The following is a 21065-nucleotide window of genomic DNA, read 5'->3' as shown; positions in this document are numbered from 1 at the left end:
ACTGCAGAGCTGTCAGCTAGGAGCAGCTTGCAGCAGTTGCACAGCCAGACAGGATGAGAACTGTTTTGTTATTGGAGGAGATAGTAAACTGGGTTTGGGATCTAGTTAAATTCATGCTACTCAGTCTTTTAAGTGACCAATTAACATTTTTGTTAATTAGGTACACAGACCCAACGTTATGCATCCTCAGTCATACAACTGAAAGAAAAAAAAAAAAAAGTAACTGGAAGATTCTAGATGACTGTACCCCACCACCTTTCTCAAACCTGAAAATTGATTATTTGCTGCTTAAAGATTGTTTCCAAACAAACATGTCCATAAAAATAAAGTTTTACCACCCGATTGTATGTTTCATAAAAGTGATGATAGATTCTGAAAACCGGGTATTCTGAGTTAATGCTTGCTGTGATGCAGTTACAAAATGAAGTCTAGTTCTTCTGCTTGTCCGTGTCCATATTACAGTCTTAACAAGATTAAAAAGCAAATGACCTGTGGGAAGGAAATAGAAGATAATTGAAGGCCGATTTATTTATTTATTTTAGACTTGCAGTCAATTTCCTGAAAACATGAGGTTTAAGAAGATGCTTATATGCAGCCATTTCAACAAGCAGGAGAAATAGGAGTTCACTGTTTGACTTTGCTTTTGTTTTGGTAGTGGAATTCTCCATGAAAGGACTGTGCTATTTCCAAAACAAAATGCAAGAACATCTAAGGACAAGATGTAGCATTGTGCATTAGTTGAACTGGGGTGCATAGGAAGAAGGATTAGAAGATGTTTACTGTTGCAGTAGACTTTGAAACAAAGTGATTGTACTCTGTTCAAAAACCTCAGCAAATGACATAAATGTATCTTTTGGAAAAGGATAGTAGTGGAAAACATTGGGAACTAGATCTAGAGGTTGGCATCTCTTTTCAGGTTATCGGTAGAACAACTATACTGTAAAATTCAGATATACCAGACTTTTAATCCTTTCTCATCTTCTTTTTCCAGATGTGAATCGAACCAGACAGAGTAAGATGTCTTATTTTTGTAATCATTTTTTTTTAAATAAGCACAAAGGCAATATACCCCACTATTTGTTTCCAATGTGTTCATGTATTTTCAGTATTGTGAAATAGGTGTGTGTAATTATAACTAGCTTAAATAATAGAGTAATTATAACTGAATAATAATAATAGAAAAATTATAGCTTAATACAGTTGTGCTTTTGCCATGAGACGGGAAACAGCCACTTCATTTTATTTAGCACAGTATTCTTGGTCATTGTATGAGAGAAGTTGAACATCCAGATTTTAGCTCTTCCTGCATTAGTAAAATGTATGAGATTTCCTTCCTAAATTTGACAGATTGAACAAAGGAGTAAAAGTACTAGAGTCTGTATTTGTCTTTAAAGAATGACTTAACTCGCCATTCTTAAACAATTAAATGTTTTAGAATGGTAACTTGCAGATTTCACCCACGCAGCCTGCTCTATAGCATAAACAATAGCATGCTGCAATATAGAAGAATGCTTTGACTGTAATTAAAGTACATGGAAAAACTTGTCTCACTTTCTCCCTTTTACTTACAGTATGTTGAAAGATGACTTAAAGCTTAGCAGTAGTGAAGACAGCGATGGAGAGCAGGTATGTTCATTCAGTACCAAAGTTTCAGGGAAGTATAGCAAGCACGTTGATAATTTGGTAGTTCAGCAGCAGTCAGTACTCCCAACAGCAAACCGAGCAGCTCAAAGATTTGTAATTAAGAAGCAAAAATCAATTAGCAAGTTTCTAAACAAGCTCCAGGTATTCCACAATACAAACTGGGGGAAAATCATCTGTTTTGTGTGAATAGTATGCTTTTACCTAAAGACTCTTGCCTTTCTGATTTCAAGTGGACTTTCTATGAAAATAAAGAGGAGTGTACTTCATAACATATGTAACGGCCTGCCATTGAAAGATAGAACCCTGCATGTTCTTCCATGCTGTCTAACACATGCATGGCATAAACATTTCTGTGCAGGGACTGTGTTCGGGATGATAAGAGCTACTGTGTTTGTGTTTTGCTCCCAGGTTTTATCTGTAACTGGGTATAGCAGCACCTTTATTGCTGTAGATAAGTCTTTTTTTCTTTTTTGTCAATATTAATGTTGTGTGGCTTCTGCTAAAAATGGCATTTGGCATGCTAAATTAAAAATACCTGTAGGGTCTGTACTAAGCAGCAGTAGTCCACTCTCCTTTTTTTTTTTTAAATTTATTTTTTTCCTATTCCCACTTCTATTACTTGATTTGTTTTCTCACGTGAAGAACTTGAAGATAGTGCATTTACTTGGGTACCTACTGGTACTCTGGCCATCTCTAGAGTAGGATCATAGAATTTCAAATAACCTGATACAAAAAGGTGTTATTAAGGATTGAGAAAATAGCATCTCTCAGAATACAGGGGACTCTAAGATGACACATCTGTGGTAAAAACTTGGAGAAAACTCTGATTTGTTTTTCTTTCTGTTCAAGGAAAATTGAGACAACTTTCTCAAGTACTGAATTAAAACACTGTTCTGGCAAAATATTTTAAAATTTTAAGGCTCTAAATTGATGCTTTGCGACGTAACTGTATGTGCAATCCTAAAATAACTTCCAGAAGCTTCACGGTCTTCTTCTTAATTGCAGGATTGTGATAAGACAGTGCCAAGGAGCACACCTGGAAGGTAGGCATTCCTGCTAGATTGCAGCATAGAAAGTAAAGCAGTGAAATTCAGTCCAGTCAGCACTCATGACCTGATCTCATTTCTAAAATCTCTGTCTTTCATCTTCTGTTAGAGCAAAAGGTGATGAAAACGTAATCGGTGATTAAATAGCATTTATCCTGCAAATTATAGTAACCACTTTGTGAAGGGGGGGAGGGGGGCAAAAGCTGTTGTTTGTTTCCAGAGTAAGTTGCATTCTGTTGAACTTTTAAGCAATTGTTAATTAAAATGTTAGATTTCATTCTTCCTAATGGAAGGATTTCTAGGATGTGTTTGCACCTTGAGTAGTGTTTCTTTATTTTTCTTCATTTTTGTTTTCAGTAATTCTGAACCTTCACAGCATAACAGTGAAGGAGCAGATAATTCAAGGGATGACTCGAGCAGCCATAGTGGATCTGAAAGCAGTTCAGGATCTGACTCCGAAAGTGAAAGCAGTTCCAGTGATAGTGAAGCTAATGAACCATCACAGAGCGCGTCCCCTGAGGTAGGATGTGACATGTATTCAGGCTGTCTTCGTTAGTTTGGCGTTCATCCCGAGTTTTAAAAGCAGAAAAATTGAATGTGTTCTCAAAGTGGTTAAAAAAAAAAAGTTGAGCTGACACACGTGGAATCATTCCCCCATCTGCACAGTGTTCTTTTGCTGAAGCACCTGTAGTTGGACACAGTAACGGTGCTTTGTGTAAGCACACATTTGATGTTCCAATTTGAGGTGATTTTTACCACCAGTTACCTGGTGGAGTGCAGACTCTAGGTATGGTAACAGTATCTTAAAAAACTGTGGTCTTTTAGTCTGGGTAGCTACGGCAGCAGGTATCGCCTCTGGGTAGCAGCTGCTCTGGATGAGGGGAAAAATGAGAACTGCTATTTGTAACTATATTCATCAACTCCTTTTATTTTTGTTAATTATTGATCTCAGATGTTTGGTGTACCTCTTGCTTAGACATGCAGCACAGTGGAGGTGTCCTGCAGAAAAGATGGAAGAAATGTAAAATGCTTGATATAACACTGCTGTTTCTTTTTTTAAATTTTGTTTTTAGCCAGAGCCACCGCCAACAAACAAGTGGCAACTGGATAACTGGTTGAACAAAGTAAATTCGCATAAAGTGTCACCAGCTTCTTCTGTGGACAGCAATATCCCGTCCTCACAAGGCTACAAAAAAGAGGGACGGGATCAGGGGACAGGCAGTGGGTACGCTGATCAAAGCGGATCCAAGGATTCGATTTCTTCTACGCCAGGGCGAGATTCCAAACCCACCCAAAAGGGCTCAGAGGGCAGTCGTGGCAGGCAGAAATCACCTGCGCAGAGTGACAGCTCAACACAGAGGAGGACTGTAGGTAAAAAGCAGCCCAAGAAGGCAGAAAAGACATCTGTTGAAGAGCCTAGAGGAGGTCTTAAAATAGAAAGTGAAACCCCAGTAGACATGGCAACAAATATACCTTCAAACAGGCATAAGGCAGCCACAAAAGGTTCCAGAAAACCTAACATAAAGAAAGAGCCCAAATCTTCCCCTCGGCCTACAACGGAGAAGAAGAAATACAAGGCTTCGAGCAAATCTGCCCAGAAATCCAGGGAATTCATAGAAACAGATACCTCATCCTCTGATTCAGATGAAAATGAAAGCCTGCCTCCTTCGTCACAAACACCCAAATATTCTGAGAGCAATAGGACTCCTGTTAAATCTTCCATGGAGGAGGATGACAGCTTTTTTCGGCATAGAATGTTCTCTCCTATGGAAGAGAAAGAGCTTCTTTCACCACTCAGTGATCCTGATGAAAGGTACCCACTTATTGTGAAGATTGACCTGAGCCTCTTATCAAGAATACCAGGGAAGCCTTACAAGGATGCTGACGCGCCCAAAGTGGAAAAGAAAACCGTACCAGAGAAGCACACAAGAGAATCCCAGAAGCAGCCTTCTGACAAAAGCTCTACAAAAGGCAAAAGGAAACATAAGCAGGTGATGACTCTGTACATATAATTTTGCCTGTTATCTTAGCCCCTTATTGCCTTGCTACGGGGGTGAAGTGTATAACCCAGCAACCCACATCGTACCTCACTGTCATGACGCTGAGTAATTCAGGAGATGACTTTGGCCACTTTTTTGTGTAGAATATGTTGGTCATTCCTGTGTCATTGTACTAGGGGTTATTTGAGTTTTCTTTTGGAGTGAGGAGGGAAAGGGAGAAGGTTGTACATGGAGGTGTGAGAGCTCGTGGAGGTTGCAGTGCTGCTGTACCTCTGAGCACTGCATCCTGCACTCTCCTGCCTCCGCTCCACCTGCCATTAGTCCCTGTTGCACTGCAGGCCAGCTCAGGCCGCTAATCCAAAGGAAAATCCACCTGGCCCCCCCAAAAAAAAGTCTTAATGTGGATCACTTCAAACAGCAAACGATGCATTTGCATGGGAGCTATTGCCAGGATAAGGGACGGGCGGAAACAGACCTGGGACATAGCAAGAGAAACCATAAGCTCAGGGGCGCTGCTTTACTGGAATTGGAAGTATCCCTCCATAACAGTGAGGCTTTTCAGAAAAGCATTTAATCTTCTCAATTAAATAAAAAAGCAGGAATCCCAAGGGACAGTAAAATGGACAGGTATTCATGAGGGATCTGAACAGAGTTAGCACTGCTGGGAGAAAAATGGTAGGGGGTAGCTACTAGTATAATTTTAAACTGCTTTTGGAAAAACTCAGTAGAAGACACACAGTCTGTGTAAAGAGCAAATCTGTGACTGCCATTTGCTGTTGTGTTTTCGTGATGGTGATGCTCAAGGTTGAAATATTGGTGTGACTAAGGTGTAACCTTCTGGGTTTGAGTCTGGGTTCTGTACCAGGTGATGTACTCTGTGGGGCCCTAAGTTCTGGTTTATTCTTTGTATTTCTACTTCCAGTGCTTGTTGAAGACAGCTTTGAAATGCACCCTCAAACCCTTTGACTTTAGGATTAGGTTTATATAAAAACCTGGTATTCAGCATCTCTTCCTTTACAGCCAGCAAGACTTTTACTGTTTCTGGCGTTCGTAGGACACCTGCTTTAGGCTCCCAGCATAAAATCTGTTTCCTGATCTCTTATTGAAGCTTTTGGCTTTTTTTTTTTCTGGTATTTCATGGTAATACTTTTGTTCTAAAATGTACAATTTGACTGCCACTTTTTTTATACGGGTTGGTAATTCAGAAGTCAGATTTTGTTTTTCTTTGTGTTCCGATCTCAGGGTTCAATATCTGGTCAAATATTTGATGCAGGCTAGATGCTTTGGGGAATGTTTTTGTGGTCTGTACAGATCTTACTCTGTACACTGCACAATACTACTAAATATGAAACATTTACAGCTTCACTGAGATGATAATGTAGACATTTGCCTGGATGTATTTCTTGTTTGCTTTATTCAGAATGAGGATGAAAACAGAGCCAGTGAAAGCAAGAAAACAAAACTGGAAGAGAAAGCTCCATCAGGACACAAGACGTCTAGCAGTAGAGAGTGAGTATCTTGGCTGTTTTCAACATGAAAGCTCGGGGTGATCAAGAAGACCGATCTCCCCCCCTTCCCTTCCCTCCACAACAGTGTCTCCTCATTATTATTTGATGGGTAAAATTTCATTGCTTCTTATTCTTGAGACGGATTTAGTTCAGTTTCTGCTAGTAGCTGGTGGAAATTGATTTCCATAACCAAAAACATTGACCAAGCACATTTTTTTACTTAACAAAAAACTAAGGTAAACCCTAAAGTGAAGGGTTGGTTTATTATGGAAAGTACACTTCCTGTTTTTTTTTTTCTCTGACGTATGGTGTGTTTTTTTTCTAGAAGTAAGCTGTGCCTCTAGGTTTTTGATCTTGCAAAATCTGTACTTTTAAATTAACCTAATCCGTTAATTCTCCATTTAGCAAGTATGTAAACTGAGAATAAATTACTTAACTGACATATGGGATGCTGATGGCATTGAGACATGGATCTATGGATTTAGCCTCAAATTTGCTTGACAGATTAGCTGAAGTATGCACGACACAAAAAATAAAACATTGCAGACTTAGCAAAAACAACATCCTTCAATACCCTTTTCCTTGCAGGTTATTTCTGCAATTTTGTAAATGACAGGATAAAGGGAATGGTTTTAAATTAAAAGAGAGGAGATTTAGATTAGAGGTTAGGAGGAAATTCTTCACTCAGAGGGTGCTGAGGCACTGGATCAGGTTCGCAGTGAGGTTGTGGATGCCCATCCCTGGAGGTGTTCAAGGCCAGGCTGGATGAGACCCTGGGCAACCTGGCCGAGTGGGTGGCATCCCCCCCATGGCAGGGGGGTGGAAATGGGTGATCTGTACGGTCCCTTCCAACCCGAGCTGTTCTGTGATTCTATCTTTTTTCCTTTTATTCTTGATATTTGCTTGTTTGCCAGTGTGGTTGTCAGAAGGACACTTTGTTAAATGCAACTGTATTTTTATTAAAATACTCTGTATAAATAATTACTTAATGTACTGTACTCTGTAAAAAGGGGAGCCAGGAATAAGTAACCATAGCCCTCAGCAGTGAAGTTGAGAAAGTTTTCCACTTCCCTGGCTTCCAGAGCTGGCTTATCTGGACCATCTTTTTTCTGAATTGTTAGGCTGACTAGTCTGCAATAGACAGGCTGGCGCTGACATGGGCATTAATTTCTGACGTGGTGTTTAGGGTGTTTTTTAAGAACTGTTGCAGGGATGTGGTTTTATGGTTAGAACTTGCCTGCTGCATTTTCAGGTCAGAACAGATAAAATGGTAAAAACGAGTTCAATCAGGCTTCGTAACATCCAGTCACTGTGATAATTGTTCTTTCTTTCTTCCTCTGAATCTGGCTTGGTAGGGCTAACAATAAAAATCTTGGTTTTTGGGGGAGGAAGAAGGGACCAAAAAAAAAAAAAAAGAATTTAGAAGAAAATGGGCTTTTTTTTCTTTTTTTTTTTTTTTTAATAAAAGACAAAACTGAATGTGTTCATTTTGCTCAGGTCTCTAAAGCCAAGTGCTGTTAAAGAGAAGGATTTACTGCCGTCTCCTGCTGCCCCAGTCCTCCAGAAGGATTCCAAGCAGGAACATGGGTCCCGAAAGAGGACAGTCAGCCAGTCGTCATCCTTGAAGTCCAGCAGCAACGTCAGTAAGGACAGTAGTGGTGGCAGTAAAAGCAACTCATCTTCTAAACAGAAGAAGATGGAGGGAAAGGGTTCTAGCAGTACTAAAGAAACCAAGGTAAAGGGCTTATTCTGGGACTGCCTTGAACTTGTCAAACTGCAAAGCGAAACACATGCTCAGTGTGATCTAAACAGTAATTCACCGTTCAAGTTGAAATGTAATTAGTTTTAGATTTGCATTGTTTCATGTCATGGTGCTTAGGTACCTTGGAAGTCCGTAAATTAGAAAATAACTTGGGAGAGATTGTGGAATACTAATGCTTATTCCTACCAAATGCTTATGTTAATTAGTGAAATGAGTTTAGACATCTGATTACAGATGCTGCTTATTTGTTGTTTAATTTGTTAATGAGAAATATCACTACAAATCTGTTTACACAACAGTAAATAGAATAATGAGGTTACTCTTATGTCATTGGAGCAGATACAAATCTTGTCCTAATTTTAAGAGCAGAAGCTGGGTCTGTGTTCACTGCTAGGATGCAAAGTTATGGCTCTCATCTTACTGCATCCTTGGACTCCAGAAAGGAGCTTTTAACTCCAGCTCAGGAAGGTACAGAGCCCACTATAATTAGATTAGATGAAAAATGGGTGCAAAGATGATACAGGAAACTTTTTTTAATTTAAGAGATTTAGGTTAGGAAGATACTTACATGGTGGGATTCAAAAATATTACAGGAAGATGATGCACTTAAGTCATGGAAATGTAATGTGTTTTTTCATCAATACATAAATGTGCATTACTGGACAGAAATTACTTTGTGAGAACATCTGACTGTTTAAAATGTATCACTGAATACCTGTGATAAGCAATTTCTAATGTATAGCCAATTTTTGAGTGTAGAATGTTTAACTTGGAGGGATTTCAGCTCCATCTTTGGGATTCCAAAGTACGCTGAAGATGTTGGTGCAGTCTGTCTGTGAGCTCCCTGCAGCAAAGCCCCAAAGCCTCCTATGGGCTCTGGAAACTGCAGCAGTTGAAGCAGCTGCTAACCTCAGTGGCTGGGTTTGCAGTTTCTGAGAAGTTCAGAAGCAAGGTCTAAAGCATTCAGGAAGGATAATTGATTGGGCAGGAGTAAAGCAGCAAATTGCCATTAGCAATGGCAGAAAGTAGCTTAGTCATTGGGGTGGAGTTCATGAAATATCTGAAGTGGGAGACGTGCTGTGTTACTTCAGATGCCATTGCAATGAGATTTGAGAAACCTGGCGAGGTTGTGTGCATCGAGACACTTCCAGGATGCCTGTAGATAATGAAGTTGCATCACAGACTGCTGCTCTCTGTCCTTTCCTTATTTGTTAGCATAGAACTGTCCCTAAACCAGCTGTTAACTGGTGTGCTGTTTATCCTTTTATGCCTTGGATATGCTTAGTCATGCCTTTCTTAAAGCAGCATACTGCATTCCACTGCATGTTTTGGTATTGACTCCAGGATCCTTCTGATTAGCAATGATCTGATAAGGGTAGGTTATGAAATACATCTGTATAGCTGGCCTTTGGTCTTCATAAAGCCAAAGAGCTGAAAACACATGCGAAGCTGGAAAGCTGCTTTACACTTGAGCAGAACAGATTCACTTACAACACACAGAATGTTTTAGTATCCAATCTGCAGCCTGAAGTGTCACTGAGCTGTGTGTAATTTAAGGGAGCAAGGACTGTATTGTGAGGACAGTTGTCATTTCTCCCTGAAGATGTTGTTTATCGTTGTGAAATCCTGGTGTTTTCAAAGCAAAGAGATTCAGCAGTTTACTCTGGAGAAAAATGAGAAGTCATTAAAATATTCATAGTATCTGTGATGGGGTGGGAAAACAGGACCTAGAAACAGCAGTGTGGGAGGTTCAGGGAGGGATTTCCTGGACCTAGGTGTGTCTAGGAAACCTTAGCTGCACTCCTTCCTCTGAGGGAGAGCTCCTGGTGTATTAGAGCCAAGAGCCTGATCGCAGCCTCTGTGTCTTCCTCTGTGCCAGCGTGAGGTGAAAGCCTTGTGGAAGCTGTGTTACTGTATGGCAGCGAGAGCAGCTGCAAAAGTGACCTTACTGTGAAGTAGCTGTGAAGTCATAGGAGAAACTTACATAACAAACGCTTTATTTGCAGACAAAGAAGGCTTAATTGTTCTTTAAGTTTATGATTTGGGAACAATTTTCCTTTCAGGAAAAGATTCTGAACAATTCCTCAAACTGCCCTCCTGTGTCTGCTCCATCTACAGAGAGCTCAAAGTCTAGAAGAGCAAAACTTGTTTTTGATGACAGGTAAGAAAAGCAGAGGGATCCTTTCCCTTTGTGGGGATGCTAGTCTTGGAGCACAGCCAGCCCCCTGTGGGGAAGTGTTGTCTTTTTGCTTCACAAAAGACGTTAAGTACAAGCTCGTGTTCCGGAGAGCTGCAGTGATGTGCTTGTCTGCCCGCTCTGTGTGCCACTTACGTGGTAGACAGTGCAGTCCTTGAGAAGGGAGTCCTTGAGAAGCCTGTCCTGTACCTTCCCCTAACGAGGCAGGGCCAAGCAGTAGACTTGCATCGCTCAGGGTTGTTCTGGTTTTAAATGCTGATGGGTCCATTGCACCCTCAAATTCTTGTTTTGTTTCCTTCTCTACCCCACGCTGTTGATCAAGTGTTTGGTTTGCTTGGCTATCAAATGCAATCCTGTGTACTAAACATCTTGGTCAAGATACTATTTCAAATTACCAACAAGAGAACTAAATTTAACTATTTGTAACGGTTCTATCATACTGTAAATAATCATACAATTTAACTATTAAAAGTATTTTTAAACAGTTTCAGCATACAGTAGCTCCTGTAACTTGAGTTAGAGGAAAAAAAAAAAAAAAAGAAATGTCAACATTAAGAAACTTCAGTTGTAAAAGGAAATGCATTGTGGATGGTGCTGAGTCCGTAAGTTTCTCTCTTCTATTGTAGGACTTACTCAGCTGATCATTATTTACAGGAAGCAAAGAAGTTAAAGCATAATGCGGATGCACTGGTAAGTAAATCTGCAATATTTCTCCAGTGTTTGCACACAATGCTGGGGTTTGTTTACTGCTTTTGCCAGATGGTTCCATATCTGTACTGGGACTTTCTGGTGTATCCTCTCAATTCTTGTCTTTAAAGTTTTTTCCAATCTCCTCAGTCTGACAGGTTCGAGAAGGCTGTGTACTACCTAGATGCCGTAGTGTCGTTCATTGAGTGTGGGAATGCATTGGAGAAAAATGCTCAGGAATCCAAGTCCCCGTTCCCTATGTATTCAGAAACTGTGGAATTAATCAAGTAAGCAACGTAGGGGATACACAAAAGTCAAGTGGGTGGGAAGGAGGTCTGGAAATAAGAACTTCTGGGTTTCAGAAGGGTTTTCCCACCACCGTTTGAAATCCCTTATTCTCCAGTAGAACCAGATCACTTACCACTTTGTTCCAGTTGCTGAGGGTTAAACTGGTTTAATGAATGTTGAGATCCTTTGTTCCAAGGTTCTTGATGTCTCCCAATAATATGTAACACGTGAAAAGCAAAATTTTCCCAATTATTATCTAGTCATATTTTGTTTAGAGTCTGGGGGAAGTAACTGAAATGGTGAAGACAGTTGAAATTAGAAATTGATAAGAACTTTGATGGATAAGTGATAGTACAATACTTTATTTTGTTGTTTACTTGCTGATACTTTATTTGTAGGTACACTATGAAACTGAAAAATTACTTGGCACCGGATGCTACAGCTGCAGATAAAAGGCTAGCAGTGCTTTGGTATGTGTATTCTGAACTTAAGATAACACACTGATTACTTCAAGTGCAGTCTCCATGAAATACTGTATTACACCGAGTTCTCAGGTGGTTTTGAACAAAAAAATGTCCATTTGACTGTGCAGAAAGATTAATGATATATATCTGATTACAGTAAATTTGGGCAGAGAGGCTCTCTACATGTAGTTTTGGGACTATTAATGAAATTACTGAATCTTTTTCCAGCTCTGTCTAATTTCCTTAAAATGATGTCAGTTAGTGCTTTTATTTTAGAATATGATTTCATTGATGCGATGTCTATTGCAGCAATGAGGCAACAAAGTTGTTATGTGGCTAGAAATGGTAGAGAGATCTTCTGAACTTTTATCCTCCTTAATGTTTTGGTAAAATTACTGTTGATGAATTGAGCTCTCCGTTTTCTCTCTTTGCAAATTGCAATACTCAAAAATAATGGATTGCTGTTGAGTTTGATGTGGATCCAGCTGATAGGGGGCTGTTCGGTGACCTAGGTGCTTCAGAAAACACCGTTGTTGCATTAACAAACTGTTTTCTGGTTTGTTTTATCTTTTTTTTTTTTCTAAGATGGGATTATCAACATGCACTGCTTATTCATTTGAAAGAACTTGTAGCTCTGCTTTGTGCCTTTTTTGCAAAGATAAACTTGAAACTAAGGTGTTTGACTGGATTTGCAAGGAGTAATGGCAGAAAGGATGAGGGTGCTTCCTATGTATTCACCCAGTGATTAAGTCAAACTTTAGAATGACTGAACAATTGTCATTTGCCATCTGGACCAGTGAAATGGCTGCAGCAAGCAGGGGAGCAGAACCAACCAGTATCAGGTGGAAAAGAAAATGGGGGTTAAAGCAGAATACACTAGACTCAGCATGTCATGACGTGAGCAAAACAAATTAAATGAAACTCTTGTCTAGCAAGTAATTTAGTGTCGTCTCCTGGGCTCAGAACTGGAGATTAGTTATATCAGCAAAATCATGGAAAACTATAATTTCCGCTCAAGGCAGAAAGCTGCTGTGGCTTTCACTTCCTTAAGAAGTTAAAAGTGGGTTTGGGTTTTTGCTACTTGGGACTTGACAATTGGCTTTTCAGAGTAAGGAGGGAAAGCTTTTAAAAACACAGCTGTGAGATTTTTGAACTTTGCTGAGATGTGATACACTTGGCTTTAATTGTAAACGTTTTGCTGTTCTGTCTTTGTTTAGTCTTCGGTGCCAGTCTCTGCTATACCTAAGGCTTTTCAAACTGAAAAAGGAAAGTGCATTGAAATATTCTAAGACTCTGACTGAACATCTGAAGGTAATTGCATATGTATTTTTCATTTTCAATCAAATTAAAGTTCTACATCACTAAAAATTCCTCTATGCAGTTTACAGACTGCTGCATGCAAACTTCAGTATGCTCTATTTAGAACTGAAAGTATATTTGAGCTGAGTAGCTTAAAGCTGGGAAGATTCAGCATGACTATAATGACATCAACCCACTGGTCCTAACATGATTGATCTCTATTAATAATTTGATGTAGCTTTTGTCTTTAATAAGTTTAGTAGGCTTCAAAGAGAATTTTAAAAGATTTTTCTTTCTGCAGATATAACAAAGCTGAAACCTCACTTTATCTTCACTGATTTTTGTCTTAGTCATCAGTACAAGGGATATTTTTACCACATTTGAAAGTACTTTGCTTGATATTATTCAAGATTTTGATTATTGTTTAAAAGAAAAGCCGTAAGAACTAACTTGGTCAAAAATGACCGATTAAGCAAATAAAATGTGATTAAAGTATAAACATAAATCATGACAATTTTTTTTTTCCCCAACAGAATTCCTATAACAATTCTCAAGCACCATCACCCGGTATGGGAAGGTAAGTAATAAAAGTTGGTACCAGTATTTCCCAATGCATCTGTTGTTCATATAATTATCATAGATCATTCTAACAATATGTCATAGATGCATGTAATTCTAATTGTAGTAGATTATTTTATTTTGATAAAGAGTTTGGAAAATTGTCACTTGTGATATTGTAGTACTGAAACTTAGGCAGTTCCTTGTTTGGGAAGGAAAAGAAAAAAAAAAAGTAGTGGGTCATTAACACACAAAGTGTTTGTCTTTGTGAATTTGTTGTTTTATACAATGCTTTTTCCCTCAAAGCAATAGCTTTATTGGTGCTGCAAGCCCAGATGGCTACAAGTACAGGGTTGTCTGTTCCATAGTATAGCCATTTAATTTATTCTTTAAAACTTAACAACCAACCTTTTATAGATTACTCTATCAAAATTAAAAATTCCAGAATTTAGGGGAACTGGTCAGATTTGCATCATGTTATTTGAAAATGTAGCAGTATGGCAGCATAATTAACCATGTTGTTTTATTATTATTATTATTTAAGCCTCAATTAATTTAAACAATGAGTTTAAGACTTTTTAATTAAAAGATGGTGAGGATTGGTTTTGGTTGTTAAGCTGAAACACAGGAGTTGGAGGAGCCTTGGCAATTTTTACCAGCCCATGCATTTCATCTGTTGCAGGGCAAACCCTGACTTCTTGATGTGTGAAGTGGGGGTGTTTTAGCATCCCACGTTCTGAGGTGTAGGAAGAGAGGTCTTAAGCATTATTCTTACAGCATGACGAGCCTGAAGGACACATGCATGCATTTTACAATTTAATATTTTTCTTTGGATAAGCAGCAAGCCTGTTGGTATGCCGTCTCCAGTCTCTCCAAAGCTGTCTCCAGGGAATTCAGGAAATTACTCTTCTGGGGCAGCCAACCCTTCAGGGAGCGGGTCTTCGGTGACGATCCCCCAGAGGATCCATCAGATGGCAGCCAGCTACGTCCAAGTTACATCCAACTTCCTCTATGCCACTGAAATATGGGACCAAGCCGAGCAGCTGTCTAAAGAACAGAAAGGTAAGGCTCGTCACAGGCAGGTTATAACCTCAGATGTGTCAGGCTGTGCTGAAACGCTAACAGGTTTGATTCTGGAGTTAGGGTTAACAGCACGCGGGATGCTTAGCTGGGTCCTCTGCAAAAGAAAGACAGAAAGCGATGCCCTTGATTATGGTGATTTCCCAGGCTGGTTGTCTTGGTTGTCAGGTGGTGCTGGTGGTGTAATGTTTCCTAATGGCTATGTTTTAAATAAACAAATCCTGATTTTCCCATAATTTGTTCGCTGCAGGAAGAGGAACTTGGTGTACTTCCTTCTCTGAAATTCTTATCTTGAGTAAATGCACACGTTTGAGGGAAAAGACCAAAAAAAGTTTAGCAACCATTTAACCATAGTATAATTATTCTCATCAGCTAGTCTTATGGGAAAGAGTAAAGAAATTGACTAGCAAAGACCTTTTTCTTTTATTTTTATTCTTCGAACATTCAGCCATCTTTCGTTTCTTCTGTTTTAATCTGAAAGATTTGTGTTGAAAAGATTTTTTTTTTTTTTTTGTGATGCAGTGTTTCCAGTACACCAGCCAACGTGAAAGATTGTGCCTAATTTAACTTGCATTTCTGTTGTTTTAGAGTTCTTTGCTGAACTGGATAAAGTCATGGGCCCTCTGGTTTTTAATTCAAGCATCATGACAGACCTAGTGCGTTATACCCGTCAGGGACTACATTGGTTGCGCCTGGATGCCAAGTGATATTTTGAACTGAAGGAATGGAAAATAGAACACATTTTTCTCGCTGCCTCTGATTTATCTCCACAACACTGTGTCATGTCAATAAGGAAGACTGCCATAACACATTGCTTAGTTGACACTAAGAGCAAGGAATGCTTTGAAATGTCTCCCATCCTCATTTGTGTTTTGTGTTTTAACCCCAAATTATCTGGTTAATGGACTTCTTCAGTATTCCCGTTTTAAGTTATTTAAATATTTTAAAATTTGCAAAATATAAAGGTGTACTTCTGCTAATCTATCATGGATAGATTGGATCATTGGAATTCCAGTCATAATACATAAGTCAGTTTAAATCCTATTTATTTTAATTTTTTAATTTTAATTTTGAAAAGCCCGATTTTGGGGCAGTTTTTAGCTGTTTCTTCCCTAAATTTACCCTTTCGAGTACTTAGCAGAAATTAAACATAGACACTTTATTTAAGGACTTTGTGAGCTTTGTTACTCTGTAATGTCTTGTGGTGGTAGAGCCTGTAAAAGGAAGTAGGGTTGATAGGTTCTAACGTGTAGGAACACCATACTTTTCATGCCTAATGCCTATGAGTCAACTAATAAATGACAGCTAGAGATTTATTATTGCAGAATTTGTACTAAATAGAAAAGTTCCAGATATTCTTCTACATATTAAGATACTTCGTTTAAATGAATTTTAAAGAAATTTATATGGAAAATATTTAGCTGGATCTGACTTGGGTTGCTTTCAAGGCAGTTTCAAAACACTGATTAACACTATAACAAATCACAAAACATTACAGTAATTTGTATTCGATGTAATATCAAAGTAATGGTGTAGGAATGAACTTCAGTCTGATAGGTGCGATGCATACAGGAAAGGTTTCTGAAATGGACAATCTTGTGCTTTTTTGTATCTCTTCATTTAAAACAAGTTTTGTTTCCGTGCTTGTCATTTTTCGATACGTTCAAAATCAGCGAACTTTGTGGTTAAAAAAACCAAACCGACAGTAGTTAAATTCCTACCAGAACCGTCATTTGCATCTTTTCTATTGACTGAGAAACCAGGAATCGGAAGTAGAAATGGAGGTCCATTTTTTCCTTTTAGGGTCTGATGGTTAATGGACACTACAGCATGACAGTGCAACAGCCATTGTGGGGTGGGGAGCACGCCTGCTATTACAGGGAAGCTGTCTGACTGCTTTGATGCAGAATGGATTTGAAACTTGTATTTACCCCATGTTAACGAAGGTCCCATTAATGCTTGATGTGTTTGACGGAGCAGAATATTCGCTTGAGAGGAGTGATGTGGTGCAACAGAAACGGTTCGTGGAGTTGCAGCTGACTGCTCTCAAAACGTGCAAACCAAAGTACCTGTCCACGCAAGGTGCTTGTCTGAGTCAAAGGTTTAAAATGCTACTGCTTTCAGTATTGCTTAGTGCCCCTAACATGTCTGGTGTGCCTTATGCCTTACTTTTAGATGAAGATTTTATGAACTGTTTACAAGATGTTTTACAGCAGGACCAGGTATACTGTATGCAGTGGTCTTCTGCAGTACTTTGGTAAAATTCCATTTCCTTTGTAAAAGTAGTGTCTGTCACACAAACGGACTTCTCAGCGCAGTGGTCTCCTGTTAAAGAGTCAAACTCTGAATACTTTGGAGTGAGATGGTGGAATGCTGCTTTGTTTTATCTCCCACTTAACCCTTTATTCTGTACCAGATATGAACGTGCATGTTCAGGAAAATTATTGCACTAAATTTTTGTGTAGCTGTAGTTAAGTGCCAAACTCATGGCAACCTCGGCGGAAGGAATAGAATTCTACGCTACTTAGTACTGCAGTATGTCCTATGGGCTTTAAGAGTTTAGGAGTTTTGCAAATTAGTAACCTACTAAAAGGTAGCTGCATATTCGTAGAGCTTCCTTTGCGTTCCAGCGTGTTTTGTACTTCCAGAAGAGCTTTGCTACATACAAACCGATACGTGGGTGACGGACCTGCGACGTGGTCACTTAGAGCCGAATTTCCTGTTCAGGTCTGTTGGAGCATCCTTTGTATTGAATCACTGTGCAAGATCACATTTCTTTTAGTGTTTGCTGTTAGAGACAGAACTCTGTACCCTCAGACTCTGCATCCTGGTTAATGGGACACTGTCAACTATTTTTTCCTTTAATACTCTAAAGTGCCTAGCACACTTTTGACGCTATATAAAAATACCTTCTTAGAAGTTGCATTCATAGTTTATTTTTTTGTGTAGTGCTGCACTAGCCAGCATGGCTGTTTTTTGGCTTGCTCTTTTGTGCACAGTTACCATGACTGTCAGCAGGAATGGTCTCATCTCTGGGATTTTTTTTTTTCTTTTACTAGAGTCCCACAAATACCTTTTGGTGTCACGTGCAATTGGTCTATAAAAATGTATCGCTTATCCCTAGATCGGTGAATCTTAAAGGATTGTCTTCAAATGACCAGAAGACTTTCCACATTGTGTCAAAATGTGGACCTAAACTGGTTGAAAGTGTCCCACCTCAACAGTGTACTTCACAGTGAAATACCCTCCAAGAGTGCTGTCCCGGATTTCTGTCTGTCTGGGAGATGTGCAGTGGTCTTGTTCATTGAAAAGAAATGCCTTACTCATCTGTGGCTATTTCAAGCAGAGAAACTTAGATTTCACACTTCCAAAAGCATATCTATTTTGGGATTTACCGTTATTTCAAAGAGAAAAGTTAAGTATTTATCAGACTTCATAGCCAAAAAATGCAAATACGTAATAAGCTTCCATCCCTCTGTCCAAATGCAGGCTAACAATCTAAATCTTTTTTTTTTTTTTTTTAACCTCTACACAACAGCGGTGGAAATGCATGTCCCTTCAGCACTAAGGCAAGTCGCACTATGGACTAATGAGGGAATCCCTAACTCCTGGCTTCCTAAACGATTCCCTAGACGATTGTATATTAAATACATATCAGCGCTGTAATTCTAATTCCCTTACTGAACGCGGTCCCAGTTGGTGAATCTTAAAAATGGCTTAATCAGACTAGGCTTGCTCAGATATCAATATTATTTGAATTTGCTGTGAAACTTGCAGGTTCCTAGGTGATAAGTGCAACCATTTATATTTATAAACAAATCTTTAGGACACCAGAGTAAAACAGCCCGATACTTTTATTTTGATTTGAAACTATTAGCCATAAAGCAGAGCGTATGGATGGCTCTTCTTGGCTTTTGATGGCAGTATGCAATTTGTATTGTATGTGTCTTTTAATATATATGTATATATATATGAACTCAGTCTGTCCAAAGTATATGTTATACTTGTTTTTAGATTATGGTGCAACTGACTATATTGATATATTATTTATTGAGTGATGAGTCACCGTCTTACTGGTGATAAATCTTGCATATTATACAGGAGTGCAATGTATATTCCTTTAGATTGCTGAGGCTTGATTGCTGTGATAACAAAAAAAAAAAAAGCCCTGAAATGTATTTATGAAAGGCCCCAACATACAGAGAGTCAGTACTTTATGGAAATACTGTTGTGCTTGCCTGGGGCAAGTAAAATAAAGCCGTAGGCAGATAATTATGTAATTTTCCAAAATGGGAAACTATTGGAAAGAGAGACTACCTTTGCTGTATTTAATGTTTCACTTACCTAACAGATATTTACTGTCACTGCAGTGTTTATATTAAGGGCCTGAGCAAGTCAAGTTTGAATTACCCATTGGGGAGTAAGCAACTTCCAAATTATTACATGTCTGACGAGTATTTCGGTCAGGGTTTAAATTACTCCATCTAAGGAATCAGTATTACGGAAAACTGTGTGTTTCCAAGCAACAGAGTTAAGATACCTGTTAAGTATAAAGAGTAGCCAAAGCTTTTGGTAGCCAACTCAGACAGATACAGACCTATTCCAGGAGGCAAATGTCCTAAGTATGAAAGTTGTGTAAACCCAATCAATCAGGGAATCGTGATCTCTGTCTAACCCCATTACTTCTCAAGGAATTGGTCTCCGATGCCATTTGAAACCAGCAGCGTTGGGGGCAGAGAGGGAAGGGTTGGCTGTACAGTGAGCGAATTCCTGTTTCAACAGGAGCTCTGGGCTTCGGCGGAGCAGCCTTGGCTCTTTGCTCTCTGCCAGTCTCAGCTGAGTTTCAGTGGAATACACTATAGCGAGCAATTGGAAATGCTGCCTTACAGCAGAGAATTTATACAGGCTATCTGTGTGTAAACGCTTACCTGTTTTAATTTCATCTGGAAACTTAATGGGAACGTATCCGTTCCTGTCGGAACTCTCCACGTTTGCTAACGGAGCTGATACAGGCAAATTGGATTGCAGTGTTCCCTGTCTTCAGTTTTTGTATGCAACCCTAGGAATTGATGCAGTCGGGTGCACAGTTACTTCTGCAGCGGTTGGCGTCGGCTGCGCTGGCATTATACATCTGAACACTCAACTCTAAGGACCAGGCATGACTTTTGCAAGCACAGTTCCTGACATTTGTATCTGGTCCCCCTTTTAAATTGTTTTAAGAAATTTTGTATATGGAGGATAAAGTGCTTATATATTTATTAAAAATCCTTTATCTTATTTGAAATTATTATTTGGTGAAGAAGGGTTTTCTTTTGGGGGAGGGTTTGCGGGAGGGGGAAGGTAACTTTTAAGCTGTCACTTATAAATGAAGCCCTTATTAATCATACAGAAAGGTACTGTTAGTAACTAATGGGATGTCTCTGTTTTATGCTTTGTACATGACAAGTCCATGTGTTACATTTTGTTTCTATCAAAATATTTAGGCATCTGTCTTTCAACCAAAACCTAAAAAAAAAAAACAAACTGTGATTTTATTTGTTGCAATACATTTGAAATTTCAAAGGGTACTTTGGGGCTCAAAATTAGGATTTCTAAGTCAGTATGTGCATTTCACGTAATAAAGCTGTTAATGGTGAGCAAAGTATTATATACTAACTAGATTTTTTCCACATCTGTATAGTATATTCTATGTATTTTGTGGTATTGAGATTATAGAAAGTTTAGTGTCTGAAACATGCGTTTAATGTGTATTTTTAAACAAATTTATGGCAATTAAAATATTTGGAGAAAAGGGTATCACATTTCAATTTGTAAAGATCTTTTTAACTACTGTGTCATTAAAATGCTTTGTACAATGCAAAACTGTAACTGGAGAAACTAAGTTTAATAAATATCAAATAGATTTTCTGTATTAAACTTCATAAACACTGTGTTCGTGTCTGTTGGACAGGCTGTCTCCTCCCCAGTATTGCATTTTAAAGCAGTTTTCATCTTTGTTTTAATGCTATCTGTATAACAAAGGAAGCTAACATTCAGTATTTGTGTCCCAGACCTGTTGATATTCGTCTAATCAAAAGTGGCTTCGTTTCTCTCAGCCCTCTGAGTTAAGATGGATCTGATTTTAATAAATTTATTTTGAAATAAGAATATCCTTCAGTGGAAGAGGTCAGTTTAGGACTTACTTGGGCAATTTTGATTAGAAGTAATTAAAAGTAAATACATTTTCTAGTTATCACCAGATATATTTGGCGTATTGAATCTGCTAGCAGTATTATTATCAGTTTGTTTGTTCCCTCTTTCCGACAGGCCTTTATTTGAAGTACTGATAAGAGTTCAGCTGTTGAGACTGAAATGAGATGGAAGCGTGATCTACTTTAAGCACTTGCCAGGTTGAAGGATAAATGTCTAAAGTCCAGTTTGAAATAAGCATTCCTACTTGAAATGCCTGATGTGCACTCACCATACACTTTGCTCACAGGATACAAGGAAAAACCCAGGTTGTTTACTGAATATAAACTTTTAATCCACACCT

The 21065-nt window shown here is 38.8% G+C and overlaps 1 protein-coding gene across 1 annotated transcript in view; it reads left to right on the top strand.

Moving 5' to 3' along the window:
• Positions 1–19833, top strand: part of AFF4 (ALF transcription elongation factor 4) — a 44901-nt gene extending 25068 nt beyond the window's left edge. The window contains exons 8-22 of the mRNA XM_084295363.1: positions 992–1012; positions 1572–1626; positions 2650–2687; positions 3048–3210; positions 3764–4681; positions 6111–6199; positions 7696–7933; positions 10024–10121; positions 10784–10847; positions 10995–11131; positions 11531–11602; positions 12814–12907; positions 13429–13472; positions 14295–14515; positions 15122–19833. Coding sequence (XP_084151489.1) covers positions 992–1012; positions 1572–1626; positions 2650–2687; positions 3048–3210; positions 3764–4681; positions 6111–6199; positions 7696–7933; positions 10024–10121; positions 10784–10847; positions 10995–11131; positions 11531–11602; positions 12814–12907; positions 13429–13472; positions 14295–14515; positions 15122–15240 — 2371 coding nt within the window. The 3' untranslated portion in view covers positions 15241–19833. The remainder of the gene's footprint in view (positions 1–991; positions 1013–1571; positions 1627–2649; positions 2688–3047; positions 3211–3763; positions 4682–6110; positions 6200–7695; positions 7934–10023; positions 10122–10783; positions 10848–10994; positions 11132–11530; positions 11603–12813; positions 12908–13428; positions 13473–14294; positions 14516–15121) is intronic.
• The last annotated feature ends 1232 nt before the right edge of the window (positions 19834–21065 follow it).

Source organism: Netta rufina (genome assembly GCF_964035555.1).
Source record: "Netta rufina genome assembly, chromosome: 14".
NCBI lineage: Eukaryota > Metazoa > Chordata > Aves > Anseriformes > Anatidae > Netta > Netta rufina.
Note: the sequence above shows the minus strand (reverse complement) of the source record. Positions and strands in the feature narration are given on the sequence as shown.